This window comes from Engystomops pustulosus, chromosome 5 (genome assembly GCF_040894005.1).
Source record: "Engystomops pustulosus chromosome 5, aEngPut4.maternal, whole genome shotgun sequence".
In the NCBI taxonomy this organism is placed as follows: Eukaryota; Metazoa; Chordata; class Amphibia; order Anura; family Leptodactylidae; genus Engystomops; species Engystomops pustulosus.
Window position 1 is genome coordinate 82,281,311 of NC_092415.1, and position 21,768 is coordinate 82,303,078.

General features: G+C 40.8%; 1 protein-coding gene across 1 annotated transcript in view; it reads right to left on the reverse strand.

The window, feature by feature from the left end:
• Positions 1-21,768, reverse strand: part of DUSP22 (dual specificity phosphatase 22) — a 62,237-nt gene that overhangs the window by 25,464 nt on the left and 15,005 nt on the right. The window contains exons 2-3 of the mRNA XM_072152499.1: positions 15,060-15,093; positions 4,733-4,815 (exon numbers count right to left, since the gene is read on the reverse strand). Of these exons, the coding sequence (XP_072008600.1) occupies positions 4,733-4,815; positions 15,060-15,093 (117 nt within the window). The remainder of the gene's footprint in view (positions 1-4,732; positions 4,816-15,059; positions 15,094-21,768) is intronic.

The window sequence follows — 21,768 nt, forward strand, 5'->3', positions numbered from 1 at the left end:
CTTGGCCCAGGTAAGATGCTTCTGGTGTTGTCATGGAATGTGACACTTGTAACCCAGGTCCTGGATACTTCTGTGTCTGGGGGGCTCTTAAAGCAACAACTCCAGCAGCAGTCCACTTGTGAATCTCCCCCAATATTTTTGAATGGCTTTTTCTTAACAATCCTATCAAGGCTGTGGTAACTCCATTTATTTATGCACCTTATAGACCATTTTCTACCACACATATTTGGAAATTTGGCAAGTTTTGTGTAGCGCTATGTAATCTGTGTGCGCTGTATAAATAAAAGAATTATTATTCCACTTAACTTTGAAATAATATGCTTTGATACAGCCCTATGTGAACAGCCAGCTTCTTTAATAATAACCTTTTGTAGCATATCCTCCTTCTGGAGTGTGTCAATGACTGCCTTCTGGACATGTCAAATCAGCAGCCTTCATCATGATTGTGTCACCTACTGAACCAGGCTATGGAACTTTTTAAAATCCTAAGGAAGCCTTTTCAGGTGGTTTGGGTGAATTATTTAAATTTTTCGAGTCGACTCTTGGGTTTTCCTAGGCTGTAAACCATAATCATCAACATTAACATAAAAAAGTTTACTCTGTTTGTAATGACTTTTTGCTGATATTTTAATTTAATTTCTGGAGAAGCACTTCTATATTATGCCTGCAACCATGGCATGTAAACGGTTACATTTTTAGGCATTTTCAGCAGGAGCGGATGCAAGCGTGGGCGACCTGTACTTTGGATATTCTGAAGTACCATAAAACATGGCACTGCATAATGGCCAAAGGATAATCAGTCTTCTGACAGTAACTTATTCAAACCTTTAAACTGCTTTACATTTTGGATGCACCCTTTTAACCCAGTTTAGTGGAACGGTCATGTAATATTGCTTACTGCTTTTTCTTCTTTGTGATGTGCAGTATACTGTTCACATGATAACCCCACATAATGGAACTACACCAATGCATACAACATCACTCAGGGACATGGGACATGGCTATTTGAGTATCTGTATTTGCATGGCAATAGTTCATATGTATGTTTTAACCCCTTTGTGACGGAGGGTCATTAGTACCTGAATGTCGAGGACAATTTATGCTGCTCACAGTTCTGTTCTTCTTTAAATGACTATATCTATGGAAACATTCTACATATGATAACATAGTAATGTTTACTTTGTTATTTTCGTGACATGTGAAACTTTAACTTAACAGAACAATTAATAAAATTTTCTATCGAATAAGCAAATGTTTAGAGATATTCTTGTCATTTTTCCCATTACAAGGTTCGTAGACAGATACCGAGGGTCATGTACTTTTGCAAAGTGTCTTAAATAGCTCCTTATACTTTCTTCCTTCAACTTGACAGGCTTAAAATGGTCATATCAACTAACCCATGGCTAGAAATGTAGTTGGGGTGTATTTAAAGAGAATATTCCCTTTAATATAGTATTAGGATTGTGTTTCTAAGTGAAACCGAACTGTAAATATCCTCTGTTAAAGCTACAGTCTGGAATATAAATCTGTACTGAAAGATAACATAGGACAGTTCAGGAGATGTGACCATTTAAAGTGGCACAGTGTCTTGATGTGTATAGAAGTGCTATCTGCAGATTTCCAGTACAAGTAAAAACCCTAGAAAATATACTGGCTTACTTGCAAAGGCTCTTCACAGAATGGTGTACTTAGCATTTTCTTCCGATCGATAATAAAAGGTATAGTGTTTTGTGTTATTTTTCTACATAACTACCATTCTAGTATGAAACATGGACTTCAAATATTACTTTGCAAAAAACTGTTATTATACATGATTTCCAGGAAAACAAGTCACAATACATTTTGTTCTAGTGTAAACCTGAAAGTATGACTTGTTTTGTTGTATGCAAATAACTAGTTGCCACCTGGCTATTCCTTTCAGATATGTCAACCCTTATTTGACTTTTACTGGCAACAGGGGCCCAAAATAGCCCTTTTTCAAGGACATTATAATTTCAGTGTGAAATGTGTCAGTGGTTGCATGGGGAACACTGAAAGTCTGGAGGATGTCCATCATGCCATAATAAGAACTGTGCATCTGCCTTTCACAGCTAACATGACTCATGAAAATGTTCTAAGCATAAGCCGTGACTGACAGGGTATACTGAAGGGTAAAAAAAAAATTAAAGCTCATAAGTGATCATTCCTCTATTTTGCAATGTGACAAGAAGAATAATATTTGATAAAATAACATGGTTATATACATTCCAAAGAGAAGAAAAAAAATTTATATTACAGATAAATATCATGTTTTCAGAGATTGCATTAGGCAGAGATTTGTTCATCAAATTCTAAACCACACTGATGCGGCTGGTAGTTGGCTTTGTGTTCAAGAAGTGCCTGGAAAACATAAGTGCCGCTGCCATTAACTTCAAATGCTTATTTTTATAAGGCATGTCCTTATAAAAATCAGCATTGGTGATATGGGGCCTGGGTAGGCAGTCAGTAAACAGAAAAATATCCTGGACATCAGGACAAACTGGACGTGTTTCTTGCTTTTTAGAAGATTAGGCTTAAAAAGGAATGGAAAATATATAAAAAGCCTAACTGCACACAGCCATGAAACTATGGACGTGAACATCACTTCAATCCCTCAAAGCTAAAAGAGCAACACTGGCCTTTACTTACTGCAATGGTGGTTTCAGTATATTAGCCAAATATCCCTGCATTGAGACATTAAAATTGCAGCAAGAATCCCAGATCAATAGGTGATCAAACAATATTAGATCTGCTTTTTAATATGGTTGTTTGGCTGAATATAAAAATGATCATATGGTTCCCCCTCCTTGTCTACTGTGTGAAGTGCACCAGTACACAGCACAGATAAAGTGTAGCATAGTAACACAGGAAACAACCATAGCAGGGGTGGATGGGTGAGCAGACATGAGGTGATAAACACACTGCTTTCCATGACCGCACACACCCCTGGAACAACCTGCACCTTCTGACAGTGTGCCAGGTAGGCTTACAAACTTCATTTTCTGGGTATAGGAACTATGCATTTTTTTTAGCTTAAAACAGTGTGAGCACTAGTATAGTGCTATGTTAACTTGTTATAAGGCCAATTAGTGAAAATCTGTTAACAGGTTCCCTTCAATTTAATGGTGGATCATGAGAGAAGTCTAGTTGTCTGCCAAGATCCATCACGGTTGTGTTAGACAGTTTTAAATAAGAATATAATTGTCTACTGTAGAAAATGATGTACTTACTTAAGGAAACCTACCATTTGATTTAATGCATTATGAACCAAAAATACCTAGAGAATGCTTATTTAATCCCTGTGCTGAGTGTTTTTTCTGAAAAAAAAACAAATTATAAAATTATGATAATGAAGCTCTGTTGCTTCTGTGCCTGGGCTCGGTGGTTTTCCTTTTACATTAGTTATGCACTGCTCAGAGGAGGATGAAATCCATGTTCTCCCTGCCAGGCAGAATAATCAATTGTTGCATCATCCCCAGCTGCTGTGTATGAGTGATCCAGCTCAGGTTGATTAGTCCTGTCTTGGCTGTTCAGAAAGCTCATGTGTAATTATTTATAATTGTTTTTTTCAGCAAAACCACTCAAAATTAAATAAGATATTGTTCCACAAGTTATGTCGTCAAACTTAAGCACGGCATTTGAAAATACCTGTATACAATGACCCATTTGGTAGAGGAACGATCTCTCTGCTTTACTCTATTTTCAATGCCCTTCACCAGGGTTTCCAGTTCTCCCTGCCAAGGTGGAGACACTGCTGTACCACTCTAGCGAAAGGCAGCCAGCAAGTTTCATTAACAGAGACCTTTCTTCGGTTACTCTATAGAACATACTACATTCCCGCATGTCTTTCCGATATGTTCCCCCACCTGCCCAACAGTTGCTTCTGAGGCTGCAATGCCCTGGGCGATATGGCCCATATATGGTGGCAGTGCCCCATAGCTGCCTCCCTTTGGAACTGCATGAAAACCCTCATTCGCTCTCTGTTAGGTAACGCAACACTTGTAACCCCATCAGTACTCCTACTAGGAGATAAACCAGCAAAGGTTAAAAACAGAGCCCATCGGTTAGTCCAATTTATAGCTTTAGCGACTAGAATTTACATAGCAGCTAAATGGAAATCTCCGCACATATCCTTTACCGCGGTTAAGAACAGAATCAACCTACTGATGCTGTTTGAGAGAATTGAGACAACAAGGACTGACATTTTCCCATTGTTTGAAGGGATCTGGAACCCATGGATCTCTTCACAAGGCTCCCCCACCCTTGAGAGAACTCTATCCCTGTCCCCTTAATGGTCCATTATGCATCAACATGGCTCCAGCACTTCTTCACACATAGTCTTGGTCTATCAATATTCTACACTATACAGTTCTTGTGATCTTACCTGTATGCTTTTCTCCTTCCCCCTCTGTACCCTTCCCCACCCTGGTTTCCCTATTTTTATTGTTATAAACGATACAGAAGCTGGTAATGTATCAAAAAATTCTGTTTCATTACTAACATCTTGTGCCGTGACCTATTGTAAGGCATTTTCCTATGTTTTTCAAACAATAAAACCTTGTTGAAACTAAATAAGATATTATTCTGCATCAGTGTAGCTACAGCATAGTCATGGTATGGTAAATGTTGTTGTCTAAGAATTCAATGTTATAGACAAGGACAAGTAGAAAGTCATGCTTACAAGGATGATGAAAAGAAAGGCAATTCTACTTACCTCTAGCATAGGCCTGGCACTGTCATGTATAGATAAAATGTGAGTAACATTATTCTTTCTTAGCTGTTCAATATCTCTAGCATCTAAAAAGAAGGGACAAGAAGAAAGGTCACTTTCAGTCAAATGAAAAAAAAAACAAAAACATAAATGATCTTTATTTCTAAATCATTGCTTTATGGCTAAAGCTCCTGTAGTATATTCTAAAATTAGGACAAAAGGGGAGCTATGCAAAAAAGGGTCAATGATGATCTTATTGTATTCTGACCTAGATTACAGGAAATTGAGAAGTTTGTCAACAGGCATTTAGTGCATTTTGACATATTTATTTGAAAAAAATAAAATTCATATTCAAAAATACTTTCTTAAAGTTATCCAGGATATTGATGTGTCACATTGCTGAACTGCAGCACCAATTTCTGTGCGATGGACAGGTTGGGCCCTGGCAGATCAGCTCGCTCATGGATGGAGCTTTTCTCATCTCCGTTAACTGTGTTACTTCAGTTGATTGGTGGAAGTCGCCTCAACTTATGGATTTGCACTGGCAGGAACTACTGTGTGGATAACATAAACGGAAATGGCTGCAGTCACGTCCAAGCCGGTGAGAAGTGTTCTCAAAAAAGCTGTGTAAAAATCAATGGTCTTATTGCATAAAAATAGATTTAAAAAATACAGGCTATAAAAACTAGGCTATAACAAATTATAGCAAAGTAAAAGACTTTGCGTCCTACAGTAGACACCTCATCAGGTCTAAATTGGAAAAAAAATGGTATTTATACATTTACTACTTACAAAGAAATGAGTGCACCCTAACACTATATCCCTTACAGTTAAAAAAGGAATTGGGCCTGAGATCATGAAGATGGTTTCATCACTGTGATACATTTTCTTTTTTGTCAATCATAGATTTATTTGTTTTGTAAGAGATTAAAAGATTATGCAACAAGTGCATTAAGAAGACCCATCCCCTCGCTCTTCTGTATGCTATTTTTGAAGTTAAATTATTAGCTCACACACAAATATATATATATATATACATACATACATATACACACACACATATCTCATGTTTCCAAACCAAGGGGAAAGAGCTGAACCATCAGCGTACAAATAATTATTACAGTAGTCACTCCAGCGTCACAGTACCCATTAGGGAGATTAACAACATAGATTCAGTTCTCTTACAGCACACAAAGCAGAATATGAATAAGGCCTAAAGTATTGCAAAACTTCTAATGTGATGCTACTTACATCAGGAAAACGCACATAGGGGAAGATGAATCTTCCATTTGCACAGTGAGGTTTTTTCAAGCACATGATGATAGGTGGAATTAACACGGACTGAATTTATGACTAAATTTATACTACACCCATGGTGTCAAAGATACAAGCTGAACAGATTAGCCAAGTGTAACTACATCCTGGCCTGTCTTCACTACAGCCTGATATTTATAGTCATTTTACCTGGTCTGTTTTGGTTGGCAAGGACAAACTGGGCATTAGAAGAGGAAACCAGAGACATTACCCACAGTTTTCAGGCCTGTTCAGAGCTTACTTTTTTGTGTAGATCTCACCTATAAGGTCACTGCAGCTGTATGGGGTTGTGGGGTAGAAATTGTAGTTTTTCATATAACTTATCCAACTTGCATTAACCCTTTCAGTGCAAATATATATAATTTTAATCCATCCATTGGGGGAGAATTCAGCAAATCCTGGTGTAGGAAATAGCACAGGCAGGGCCTGATGTAGTGTTATACCAGAAATTCTTGGTATACTCAGCTTAACCCGGAGGGCTATACATCAAGTTTTACCAAAAAACCTCCATTGGTTTATAACAAAATATTGAACACTTTACAGTGCAACATAAATAACTTAAAACCCATTTTCTACAATACAAATAATGATACCAACTTACAGTGTTTAAAAAAAAAAAAGTTACTAACTTTTCACAATAAAAAAATCTTTGCAGTCTTCTTCCAATTTGAGGACTATTTTTTTCTATTAAGATCTATATTCTTTGCATTCCTGCTGTATAGGGGGTTCATGAACTTTCTGGTTGCATTTATTATTTTTTGCTGAGAACGATGGGCAAGAAAAAAATTTGTGGACTGTCTTCGTCTATTTAGTTTTTTGTGTTGTATGGGATATATGGCAAGCTATCTAGCCTGAGTGGGAACGGATTTTGATAAAAGCAGAATGTGAGTGCTTTTAATTAATTAATTTTAAAAAAAATATACAATCATTGTGTCCCACAGGGGTTCCCTGACCACTGACATTTGGGGTCTTGTATTATACTGCCTCTGGCACAGCTTTATAAACATATTGCTAGAAGCAGTCCTGAGGTCTTTTATTGGTGTCCCACACCAGTCAGGGTTCCATCAGCACCCTACAAACCCTGGTGCCAGTTGCCAATGGGTGAAAGTGTAGCGATTGATGGCTGCAGTGGGATTCGAACTACTCTGAGCCCTTGTTATAACACACAATTATATTTTAATGCAAATGTGCTTTTTTTCTAATTTAGAAATCTTTTCTAAAAAGTGGGTGGGGAATAAGAGCTTTTATTTTTCGCTTTCACTTATTTTTTCTTGATAACAAAACTATAAAGCTGTGTAATATTTTTAGTAAACTGCCGATGTTTTGTTGAACAGAATTTTAAAAACAAAAAAAAAAAAATTAAAACTTAATTAAATCTTTGGACATTGGACATCCTGAACTGTTCATTGCATTAATTTCCACTTCTGCAAGGATGCCTAACAACATGTTTCATGCAGTGTCTCTAGCTAAAGCAACTATGCTTATATAAGCAACGGACTTGGTCATTTAAAATTTAACTTTTACTTAGTCACTTTAAAAACACTCAATGCAGTAAATAAACATAAAAGAAACGAGCACTCTTACCAGGTGGAGCATCGGGTTGCAGGATGGATATCCTAGAGAGACCTAAAGGGGGAATAGTTTCTCTCCCTATATAGTCAATTGTCCCTATGGCCCCAGTTGCTCCCGTCCTGACAAGGACAGTACCCAAGTCGTCCAAGTCGTCCTCGTCCACCTTCGTTAAGTGGTATACCTTGGCTAGTGAGCTCACTAGCCAAGGTATACCACTTAACGAAGGTGGACCCGGCCCCTCTTCTGGGGAAGTTTCCAGGAAGGCCTGCGTGTGACCTGTTTCCAGGATTCCTGGAACCCCAGACTTGAATGTTATTTTCTCCCCCTCCTGAACCTCTTGGTCAGGCCTCACGAATCCCCCTGATGACTCACCGTGAACGGTGATGAAACGCGTAGGGTAGGGAGGGACGGGGAGCACACTTTTATCGGCTATACCTTTTAGGGCATAATAGTACACCGGTCTAGGGACGACTTGGGTACTGTCCTTGTCAGGACGGGAGCAACTGGGGCCATAGGGACAATTGACTATATAGGGAGAGAAACTATTCCCCCTTTAGGTCTCTCTAGGATATCCATCCTGCAACCCGATGCTCCACCTGGTAAGAGTGCTCGTTTCTTTTATGTTTATTTACTGCATTGAGTGTTTTTAAAGTGACTAAGTAAAAGTTAAATTTTAAATGACCAAGTCCGTTGCTTATATATACATGACACTGTGGTCAGGACAGAATTAGTGCTTTGTGCCAGAGGGATTTGGCTCTTCTTAAAGCAACTATGCTGTTAAGTTCTTAAAAATAATATACAAGTTTGAGACAACAGACTATACATACACATTTATATTGTAATTCTATCACACGTCATCATGATAAGACGGTCATCCAATTGAAAACGAACAAATAAAGCCCATAGAAATATGGTGCAACAGGTTTTTTTTTTTTACCAATTCCACCATATTTGGAAATTTTTTCCAGCTTCCTAGTGTATGGAACAGAATATTAAATCTAAAAGTTAAGGCTTGTGGAAGGTGAGAATTGAAAAACAAAAAAAAAGGAAAAACTTGGTCTTGAAGGGGTTAAAAGGGAAGGCTCATGTTTTTTGTAAAGTTTTTAGTTTTGTGAGCAGGATATTCGGTAATTTACCAAAATACTTCTATTAACTGTTCTCCACTGCTTTATTGATATAAACACTCCACAAAAAGTGGTCAAATAGAATTAATGACCCATGATCACTTAAAGGACACCTGTCATCAGGTCTGTGTCACTAGTCCTGTTACCTCTACCTGTTGGAGCAGCTCACAAGGATCCCATCCCAGCCTTTATCTAGTTATTTCATACATTAATCATTGTAAAATCATCATTTCTTTATCATGTAAATGAGGCTGGTCACATGGTCAGAGGCAGTGATGTCACTCCTGTTACCCCTCCCCTCTCCTCCCCCTGCTCATGTCTGTGTGTAATGTATAGTAAAGCATGGCTGGTGTGTGTGCTGCATCTGCTGACATACTGCATCCTCCTAATATACAGGTGAGAGACACAGACATGAGCTACACATGAATCTGACATGTTCTGCTGTAACATGGCTGCATGGAGCTGCTGTATCTCTCCTAAACACACACACACATATACACACAGGCTGCAGGGGGCGTGGCCACCAGCACCAGGAAGCACATCATTATACAGCCTCACATCATTATACAGGCTGTCAGTCATGCACTGGGGGTGTGGCTGTGCCTCCCACTCATGAATAGAGTGGACAGCTTGAATATGCTAATGCTTCATTGGACATTTCACAGGTCATTTGCATACAGCTTTAGGACCTCATTGCTTAGGTTTACAGGCATGTAGAGGGACAATGAAGGGAAAGAGGCAATGCTCTCTGATGGCAGTTTATGAAAATATTTTTAGTTTAGGGGGGTTATTTTGCATGACGGGTTCTCTTTAATATCCTTATAGCAAAAAATACATACAAAGAAGTGATCTAAAACGCAACTTTTACTGAAGTCTCAAGATACATATAAAATATGATACAAAAAAAACTGCTTCCAAGTAGAATCCTTTGTGCATGAACCCTATCTAGGAGAGAAATAGACATTTGCAGAACATGAGCTGGGTGGCCTTAATGTTCAAAGTATACAGATAACAAAACTGAAGAACTAGTACATGGCTCACCTTTCAGGCTCAGCAGCATATGTCACTAAACACACTATCTGTATTCATCGAACGCGATGCATGTTTATTAGTGTTGTCCCAGGCGAGATACGTCAAACTGCTCGTCCAGGAAATAAGGGGGGGCACATCGTGTCCGTATAAAGTGAAAAGGATATGTGAGTGTAAACAGGGTAAGATGGGACTTGTGGATGTCAAGAATGGGGTCAAGATGACAATGTCACTCTCCCTGATACACCCTAAGTCCAACTTCTCTGATACCCTGAAAACCTAACCTCGGAGTCGTGGTCCTAGTTGGGCACAACCCCGACAGGAACCTATCCCTGCCTGGATAGCCCTATCAAAAAGCCTACACAACCGGAGTGGTCCCAGTAGAAAAAAGAATAGGCGTCTAGTAGCAGGTTATGGACAATTTTTCGTCCTATAGACACTAATACACATCACAGGGGTCAAGGCAACCAAATCCCGACAGGACCTGTTTCACCCTTCCTGGGCTCATCAGGGGTAAATGCGGTGCGCCAAAAGAGTCCCTAGTGAGAACAATCATAAAACATTGTTTCAATCAGTAGACCAAGACACCCAAAGGCAAATGGGTGGTATAATAGATTTCCAGTGTCAATATTAAGCAGTCCTACCTTACTCTAGGCGGGAGACACAGGGGTGGATGGTCCCTATTATAAGAGGGGAGTTTGCAATTGGTGAGTTTCATATGCCCACAAATATCAAGGGGCCTAAAAATGAAGGTGAAGCAAAAAGCGCCAATATATTGTCCTCTTACCTTGGTCTGAATCGTGGGTAAGAACCAGTGGTTAGGTTGGGGCTGTGCGGGCCCAAATGCAGCGTCCCCGTACACAGCCTTGCAGGACCAGTGGATCTATGTGTGAGGTCCGACAGCACAATTTAAATAAGCGCGCCCTGCACCATACCACCATGCCCCCGACGCTCCGCCCCATCACATGGTCAGTTGGTCGTGAGTAGTTACGGGCAGGAGTGGGGGGCGGGGCCGGGCCTGCGCACGTGTGTATGTGCACAGGCCGAAAACGCCCGCGCATGGTCACTCGCACCCCCGGAGCCAGCCGCGCGCCTGAAATATCGCACGGTGGCGCGGCCGATGCGCGCGACCCGCGCATGCGCAGAGACAAACCCTGAAGCAACCCGAGGTCCGGCAGAGATGCACGGACTCCGGCGACAAGAGCGTCCCCGGGGGAGTGAAGAGATGCAGGGAAAAAGAGAATAGTGCGCTAATGTGCCCCTTGGCTGTTGAGCTTGGGACCGGGGGATGGTAGATCAGATATACATCAAGGTGAGTGCCTGATCCAATTATCCAAAGTACAAAAACAAGAAAAGGGGATTTAGGTCAATACATACCCGGTGGCTTGAGCTAGTGAAGTGAATACATCCAAAAATATCCAATTTGGTACAGTAGTCAAGGATGGTACAATAGTCAAAATTTCTTTATAAAAAGCTGAGTTATCGTATGAGACTGGTGTAAGGCGTAGAGTAAGGACTAGAGGAAACACGCAAAACTTAGCTGTTCATTCAACCCCTTTGGGGTTTCAGTTTTAAGTCTAAAAATCCAGCATGAGAATGCGATCCCTCCCCCTCTTTCTGGGAGTTTCACCAAATCGATGCCAACGAAGGAAAGCCCCTGTGTGCTGCCCCCATGTTGGTCATGTAAGTGTCTAGAGAGGGGTTTGTCCCTGTTATGCCTAATGTCACCTAAATGGTCCCCAACACGACGTCGGAATTCCCTAAATGTCTTCCCCACGTACTGTTTTCCACACCCACATGTGGCTAAGTAAATGACCCCGAGGGATTTGCAGTTAATATACTGTCTGACGGTATATGTGATCCCTGTAACAGAGCTATTAAAGGTTTTGGTGTTCTTTATAACCTTACAAGCCATACACCCACTACATCGGTAGCACCCCACTACATCCTGTTTGAGCCAGGTCCCCGTCTGTTTAGGTCTAACGAAGTGACTATGGACTAGTCTATCCCTGATATTCCGCCCTCTTCTGAAGGTAATTGTGGGATAGTCTTGTGTCACGGTCAATAGATCTGGGTCCCTTTTAAGTACGTGCCAGTGCTTGTTGAGGATCTGACGTATGAACTGTGCACCACCATCATAGGTGCCAACTAAACGGATAAGTTGGGGCGTAGGAGAAGCAGGACGTGGCATGAGTAAATCAACTCTATTGGACCCTAATGCTCGCTGGTATGCTGAACGGGGGATGTGGTCCGGATAACCACGGGCCCGAAAACGGGATCTCAGGTCTTTAGCCTGACATCTGAACTCACCAATGGATGAGCAATTCCTGCACATCCTAAGGTATTGTCCATAGGGGATACCTTTCTTTAGGGCTGGTGGGTGAAATGAGTCCCAGCGCAGGAAGGAATTGGTAGAGGTGGGTTTTCTGTACACTGTGGTATCCAATTCACTGTTAGGTCTTTTCTGGATGAACACATCAAGAAATGGTATAGTCGTGGTATGGATTTCGTGAGTAAATCTAAGGCCCAGGGTGTTTTGGTTGAGGTCGCCCAAGAGTGTCAAAAACTGCTCCTCTGAGCCCTCCCATGTGATGAAGATGTCGGCGATATAGTGAGCCCAAAGGCTCGCCATACCGACACAACAAGGGCCGGATTCATCTCTGCCAGACCCTGGGGCGACTTCAGGGGGTCGCGCGCATCAGCCACGCCACCATGCGACATTTCAGGCGCACGGCTGGCTCTGGGGATGCGAGTGACCATGCACGGGTGTTTTCGGCCTGTGCACATACGCGGCCCTGCCCCCAGTCTTCCCCGTGACTACTCACGACCGACTGACCATGTGACGGGGCGGAGCGTCGGGGGCGTGGTGGTATGGTGCAGGGCGCACTTATTTAAATTGTGCCAATATATTGGTGCTTTTTGCTTCACCTTCATTTTTGGGCCCCTTGATATTTGTGGGCATATGAAACTCACTAATTGCAAACTCCCCTCTTATAATAGGGACCATCCACCCCTGTGTCTCCCGCCTAGAGTAAGGTAGGACTGCTTAATATTGACACTGGAAATCTATTATACCACCCATTTGCCTTTGGGTGTCTTGGTCTACTGATTGAAACAATGTTTTATGATTGTTCTCACTAGGGACTCTTTTCAGTGCAAACAAACAGAGTGACATGTTAAAGGTACCGACTCCATATATAGTTTTTGGAAAAATATCAAATATCTTTATTTAAATTCATACTACAGACAAGTTAAAAACATTTAAAAGCACCAACGTGCAAATTCATGTCCTATGTAATCATTCAAATATGTGCAAAATGATGCAAGGATTACAATAGCAGCCACATAGATACGTGCAAAAAATAAGCAGTGGTTGCAGTAAAACGGTGATATCTTTTCATTTATTTAACCATTTCACAGTATATAGAGCTTTGATTGTATTTATTTATGCTTTATATTATACTAGGAAATTGATTGCATCGTGTGGGCATAACAGGGGAGAGGGTTTTACAGCAACCACTGCTTATTTTTTGCACATATCTACGTGGCTGCTATTGTAATCCTTGCATCATTTTGCACATATTTGACCGATTACATAGGACATGAATTTTCACATGTTGGTGCTTTTAAATGTTTTTAACTTGTCTGTAGTATGAATTTAAATAAAGATATTTGATATTTTTCCAAAAACTATACATTGAGTCGGTACCTTTAACATGTCACTCTGTTTGTTTTCACTGAAATGCTTGTTTTTGACATGTGGTACCAATATCAGCCATTAACTGGTTTCATGACTAGGGACTCTTTTGGCGCACCACATTTTCCCCTGATGAGCCCAGGAAGGGTGAAACAGGTCCTGTCCGGATTTGGTTGCCTTGACCCCTACGATGTGTATTAGTGTCTATAGGACGAAAAATTGTCCATAACCTGCTACTAGACGCCTATTTTTTTTTCTACTGGGACCACTCCGGTTGTGTAGGCTTTTTGATAGGGCTATCCAGGCAGGGATAGGTTCCTGTCGGGGTTGTGGCCAACTAGGACCACGACTCCGAGGTTAGGTTTTCAGGGTATCAGAGAAGTTGGACTTAGGTTGTATCAGGGAGAGTGACATTGTCATATTGACCCCATTCTTGACATCCACAAGTCCCATCTTACCCTGTTTACACTCACCTATCCTTTTCACTTTATACGGACACGATGTGCCCCCCTTTTTTCCTGGACGAGCAGTTTGACGTATCTCGCCTGGGACAACACTAATAAACACGCATCGCGTTCGATGAATACGGATAGTGTGTTTAGTGACATATGCTGCTGAGCCTGAAAGGTGAGCCATGTACTAGTTCTTCAGTTTTGTTATCTGTACACTTTGAACATTAAGGCCACCCAGCTCATGTTCTGCAAATGTCTATTTTTCTCCTAGATGGGGTTCATGCACAAAGGATTCTACTTGGAAGCAGTTTTTTTGTATCGTATTTTATATGTATCTTGAGACTTCAGTAAAAGTTGTGTTTTAGATCACTTCTTTGTATGTATTTTTTGTTTTATTGATATGTAAAATTAAGCCTCCTGTGTTTTATCTCATTAACCAAACACTCCTTACCATTAAATGGCTGCAGATCTCTGTCTGTCTATAAACAATCGCTCTGCCAGGCCCTTAATATAGTATTCATGAATATAATAACATCAAGGTCCAGGCAGTGCGATTGGTCATGGACAGTTAGGATCACATGACCCAACATCTGCAGCCATTGTATGGTCGGGAATGTCTGGCTTTTGAGGTAAAAGACAGAATGCTTCAATCTACATATAAATGAAGCGGTGCAGCATTTGTAATAGATGGATATCGGTAAATGACCTAATATTCTGCACCGCACACTTACATAACAGAAAAATTAGGTAAACTGGCCAACATCTCTATTAGGCTACATTCACACACATGTATGGGGGACTTATATTTGGCCGATGTATAGCCAATATACGTCCCCCATACACTTCTATGGCACCGTACCGCTCCGTATCACGTAGAAAGATAGGACATGTCCTATCTTTCTACGTGATACGGCGCCGTGCGCTGTATATGCCTATGGAGAGGGGCTCCTCTTCGCAGTGCCGATGTATGCCCGTCGTACTGTAGCATACATTGTGTGCATGTAGCCTAACTCTATAAGATGTAAGGGTGCAGTTTTCTCTATGTGTGGGTATACACTGACACATTTAATAAGTGAAGAATCATAAAAATATTCCAAACCTGCTCAATGCAACAGGTGACTGCAAATATATTGTGAACATACCTTTGAAATTACCAATGAATAACCCAGGAAGAATCTGTAGGAAAGAAATTTTAGTCAGTAATTCATTCATAAATAAATGCAGTACACCAAATAAAAATTACACTGTTGCACACACAAAAAAAATAGACAAGCAAGCATTTATTTTAATGGTTGATACTACAATGAATATATTATTTGTTGGATTTCAAACTTTTTTTTTAATACACAATGATTTTCTTATTTGATTGAAATGACCGAAACTCCACTTTTTTGGCCATTTGGAAACTCAATAATTTTTTAATAAAGCGTTATCAAAAGTAATTTTTCAATATACAATTCTAATGTATCAAATACTAAAGTAATGTATATACACGTACATATGCCAAGGTAACTAATTGACTTGAGTACAAGATTAGGGTGGGAAATGCATGGTCACAGCCTCCAACCAATATAAAGCCTGCAAGTCTTTGCCCCAGTATATAGCTAGCCAGCCTCCCAGCATGTAGCCAGCCAGCCCATTCCCCCAGCATATAGCCAGCCAGCCCATGCCACTGTATGCCAAGCAGATGAAAAAAAAAGTTAACTTAATACTCGTCTTTCCGATGCATCCTGCAGGTCCTGCATGTTGGCAGCAACAAGTCCATGGGAGAGCGCTGCGAACAGACTATTGCGCCATAGTATGTGTGCCGCCAAAGAGCACAGACTCATTGCTGCCGGCGCACAGGACGCAAGAAATGGACCTGTGGGGGTCATTTGAAGACAAGTACTAATTTTATTTTTCGTAAACCCCAGTATAAACCATGTGGGGCTGTTTCAGCACAAAGATTACAGTAGTAGTTGAGAATATTGCACTTCTGAAAAATAAAAGAATAGAAAGGAACATTTAGATAAAAATGCAAAAAGGAATTTGTAAGTACCGTATAAGGCGCACCGGAATATAAGGCGCATTAGTCCGATGCGCCTTATATATGTAATAATTCCATATATAAGGCACATCGGACTATAAGGCGCAGGGTCGGGGGCATGGCGGAGGTCCGGGGGCGGAGCGGAGACGAGACCCGACGGGACGCGACGCGGAGAAGAGACGCGGCGACGCGGGGAAGGTGAGGGGGAGGTGGAGGAGGGCAGCGGACCATACTTACATAGGTCCCCGCTACCGGAGACAGCAGATCTCCAGCGGGAACTGCAGACCACACGGCAGAAGTTGTTCGTGCCGCGTGGTCTGCAGTTCCCGCTGGAGATCTGCTGTCTCCGGTAGCGGGGACCTATGTAAGTATGGTCCGCTGCCCAGCGCCATACATAGGGCACACCGGACTATAAGGCGCACTTTGGATTTCCAAGGAAATCCAAGGCTTTTAAGTGCGCCTTATAGTCCGGAGAATACGGTATATATAAACCACAGTTAAGGGTTGTAATCACTTTGCTTTGACAGGTACTGGATAAAAGTGACACTTCTTATTAAAGAAACAGGGACTACATACATTATTTATCACTATGATGTAAAGATTCCACACTCCAGCAATGTTGTCAGTCTGTGGACTGACAACAGCAGTGTGAACCTGCTCTTATTTTGAACCAACTACCACATTATAGCTTATCCCTGTGTAGTCACTGGAAAGCCTTGCACCTGTTCTGTGTGTTCAACCACACATGGTATTTGCTCAAAATAACCAAAGGAAACAAAGATCTAGCGGAGATGTGAACATGCCCTAGGGTGCGTTCACACGTTGCAGTTAAAACTACAGTTCAATTGGATTGTAACAGGTTTCTTTTTTTACACAAAAATATGCCTTGTGTTTTTCGTAGAGCCCCCCTTTAGCTCATTTTCACAACTCAGCTTGTTCCCATTTAAGAAAATACATTTTCTCACATATGTGATGATCCTTACTTGTTAAAGACCCAGGACGGGTGCTCATCCACTAGTGGGGACTTAGACACAAGAGACAAGCGCACTCATACTACTGTAACATTTTTCTGAAGCAATAAAACATAGAAGAATTTTCATGCTTCTAGTGTTTGCTTCACCGTTTGAACCTAAATTATTGTTTTTATTTTATATTGTAGGGTGAAAACTGCATAACTTTTTAAATTTAAAAATAGGTGATAGACTAACCATTTTATTCCATTGCTCCCCAGGAAGCACCAAATGCATAATTATTATTACCTTTACACTAAAGTTTAAGCCACTGAAAAAGAAAACTCTACTACAAAAAATGTTGAATGTTTCCTTCTATCCCTGATAAAGCAGGTTATAAATAAATGGGTATCCACCAAAGCAGGACACCCTTCCTCTACCCTTAGCAACAACTTAATATCTTCACAACAAGATCAACATACAAGGGAGGAATCCTCCGAAATGTGCCAGAGTGCATGTGATTAACTACAGGATGTCATTATATACAAGGACCGCTATTATCAAAAAAAAGTACATCTTGTTCCGTTACCTCTTCTACTTCTTTGTCTTGAGGAAATGGACAAAGCACTGTCCATTTTCAGATTTCACAAGATATACCGTATATACTCGAGTATAAGCCGACCCGAGTATAAGCCGAGACCCCTAATTCTACCACCAAAAACTGGGAAAACCTATTGACTCGAGTATAAGCCGAGGAGAATGGGAAAAGAAGGGAAAAGTGGCAGTAAAAATTCACTTTTATTCTTTATTTTTCTAAAAAAGATAATACTCTTTATTAAATTAAGTGAAATTTATTAAAATCAAAAAACTGATAGGGAAAGTTTTAGGGATATTCTTCCCCTACATGCAAGTATAGACCCCTATAATTTAATTTGCATGTGATCCCCTGAATTGAGGGATTCATAAGAGGGTTGGTTGAATTCTTATTCCACCATTCTTTTTGATAGCAACTTCATGTAATAAGTAACCTTAGTTATCTTTGTGCTGTGCTATGCTAGATCAATTATCTGTACACACATCATTAAGGAAACAATGTTGCATATCGTTGTACTCGGTGTGTCTGTTCATTCACATACGCACTGAGTCAATTAACATTTAGCGGAGTGCGATGTGAGATCTTTCAATTAGATGTCACAGGCATATATGTGATGTTTCCATTAGATGTCACAGGCATATATGTGATGTTTCCATTAGACGTCACAGGCATATATGTGATGTTTCCATTAGACGTCACAGGCATATATGTGATGTTTCCATTAGACGTCACAGGCATATATGTGATGTTTCCATTAGATGTCACAGGCATATATGTAGATTTTGTTACTTATAGCACTGTCTGATCACCATTTATTAGGATCTCTTTTAATTCTTTATTATTGTAATTCTATTCACTTTGCTTGCATGGGTCTCAGCGGTCTAGTGTGATCGCATGCCGCGGAGCTCTCAAGCTTAGTTAATGTGTCAGGTAGTCACAAATGTGCGCTCACAGATTATATCTGCACTGTGAGACGCTATTGCGCTTCACTTGTTGTCCCACACTGGCGAGTTATACGCCAGCAGAAAGTTACCATGCGTGTGTCGCGTGGTGACAGAAGAGCGCTTTCTCCAACTTATACTATAAGGTGCTGTAGCGCTTCAATCTTTTCCCCATGTTAGCAGGGGTTTGTAGCCACTGTCAAAGGCTCCTGACACTGGTTACTCGTATTACAGAGTTGCTATCTATCCCTCATTATAATTAGTAGAACTTTCCCTACTAAACCCTACGGCCGTTTCGCCACCATAATGCGGCTTCATCTATGTGGCTAAACGGACTGCTTAAAAATGGCCCAAAAACAGGTTCAAACGCCACGTGCGCCGGCCTAAAGGTGATGGCACACGTGGCATTTTGAACACGTTTTTGGTCTGTTTTTAAGCAGTCTGTCAAAAAAAACCCATGCGTTTTTTGACAGACTGCTTAAAAACGGCCCAAAAACTGCATCTGAAAACCTGAGCGTTGGCACACATCCCAAAGAAAAATCTCTCCTCTAGCCCAGGATAGCATGGCTAGAGTGATTTAAGCGATTGCAAGCTTTTGCAAACGGGTTCATAATTTCTGTTTTTTTTCTTTGGTCATCTGATAACTCTGACATGGTGGCAAATAGAAAAAAAGGATCTACTAAGTTTAACAGGTGCATCAAGCAACACAAAAGTAAGCAAAGATGCTGTCTACCACGAGACCTTCTTTTTTCTTTTTTCAATGTCACCCATAACCCATCCTTAACCCTACAAGTCAAAAGGTCCTGCAAGGGAATTTGTTTTCCCACTGACTGCTGTGGGTATTGCCATTCTGCCGACACAAAGATTGATAAAATTCATACTTAGCTGGATTGAGGATAAACTACAAACACTAGGCCTCTGCAGATCTTAAAATGTTTAATGCATTGGCTACGATCGCTTTTCAATTTTTGTTGCTTGAAGCGTTCCTTAATTTCTTGTTCCATTTCCTTTAAATCAAAGCAGCTTTCCATTAGCACATTAAAACTCTACTTTTGCTACAGGTCAGGAAGAATTCTAATTAGGCCGCAGTCAAACATTCCGTTAGCGTTGTGTACAGAGAGCGGGCCTGGAAACCCATATGCGATTGAGCCGAGATCTGCCCCTCTGTCTGCAACGCCGGCGGAATGTGTGACCGCGGCCCTATGGAGATTTAGCCAATTAAGGCCACCTTGAAGGTCAATTGCTATAAGTCTCTACACACCTAGAAGACAGCCATAATCCCTTCCCACTGAGGCGTTTTTTCGATTTAGCTTTTCATTTTTCAGTCCCCACATTAAAAAATCTATAACTGTTATTTTTCTTTTTTCTCTTTAATTTAAGAGCTATATGAGGGCTTATTTTCTGGATAACAAATTGTACTTCTCAGTGATATTATTTCCCTCTGTGTACTCAGAAGTGGGAAAAAAAATTCCAAATGCAGTGAAACTGGTGAAAAAAATGCATTTGTGCCATTTTCTTGTTGCCTTGCACCCCAAATGACAGTTCTCCTTTATTCTTTGTGGGGGTACAATCACAGGGATACTATCTTTATATAGGTTTTAATACATTAAAAAAAAATAAAATCTTCATTTTGCCATCTTATGGTGATAATAACTTTTTAGTGAGATGAGATGCCGTTTTTATTGCTACCATTTTGAGTTCCGTATGGCCTTTTGAGAATTTTTTTTACATTTAATTATTTTGTATGTTGCAAAAAATGGCAGAAAAGTGGCATTTTGGTACGCCGCGATAGCTAACACGTTTAGGTTTGTTTATTTTAATATCACTTCTAAAAAGAGGAGGTTAATTAAAATTTTTTTTACTTTTTCTTTTTTTACTATTTTTCAGATCCCCTAAGGTACTTTAACCCCAGGTTGTCTAAATGTAATAAATGATCAGTAAAATGGTAGGATAAATGTGCCACTGGTACATTGTAACAAATGGGTAGAAAACATACAGACTAAAGAATGAATACACAAGTTGCACTAAAAGCGTTGCTGCAGAGATAAAGATTTCAATCCCATGGCGAACAGGTAAGGTGCCATAGGTAAGCAACATTTTTTCACTTTTTTTCACAAAAACAGAAGAGTTCAACCATTTATCAAAGCTGACCGATACAACTCCTTTATAACCCGACATTGTGAGAAATGTTGCCCGTGTGGTTACCACTGTGCAACCAACCCAAGTTACAGTAGAGAGGCTGTTTTCAAACCTTGAAGGAAACCTACGACCTATTAAGGTAGAGCCGGTGGTAGGTGCATCTAATGTATGTAAGGATAGCCCTTTTTATGGCTAAATCTTTACTCCACTATATCTTTTATTATCTTTAATCAGAGAATATGCACATTTTCTAAAGAGGCTACTGGGGCGTGGAGTAGCCAAAGCAGAGGGTACTTTTATCTTCCTACCCGATAGCTTCAGCGCGCAGCTACGCGGACCTGCACGCACATTGTCTGCGAAACCGGAGCATGCCCAGTAGCTCAGGCTTTGGAGCAGAGATTGTGCAGCCACCAGCCTGCATTCTGCGCATGCGCAGAACTCCGGTTTCGGGGACAAGTGCGCACAGCTCCTCGTAGCTGTGTGCTGAAGCTATCTGGTAGGCGTGGAGTAGCTGCGCCGTGTAGCCTCAGCTCCGGCTACTCTACGCCCCAGTAGAAAATATGCATATTCCCCGATTAAAGATAATAAAAGATATAGTGGAGTAAAAGATTAGCTCTAAACAGGGCTATGCTTACATACATCAGATCCAGAATCTACCTTAATAGGTAGATCCGTGGTGGTAGGTTTCCTTTAATAGGGAGACTAGAGGTCATATATAAAGGAGAATCTGATGGAGGAGACACTATTTCCAAGCACAAATTAATATTTTCCCAAATGCATACTATTTATTTACAATTTACTAAACTGACTTAATAAAATTACGACAATTGACTACAGAGCCTCATGATGCATGCCTCATATGCTAGAGCACATCACAATACACGCCTCAGGTTCTTGAGGATGCGTTCACCAGCAGCATTTGAATTGTGTTTTGAAATGGGCCTGGTCGGATGGTAGATGCATTTCCACTAATATGTTGGCAACTGGGAACAAACACCAGGGGGGAGATCTTTTATATGAATGAAGAGGCTTAGGTCTCTTGATGTATCTGGCGGGCGTCATGGCTGCCGGGCAAAACTATGTCTGCTCCGACCTGGCATAGTTTTCCAAAAGGACACAGGCAGGGGGCCAGAACACCCTCTGCCAGTCTACGCCAACACGGCGTGGAGGTTGCATATTCACTATTTTAATCACAAATTC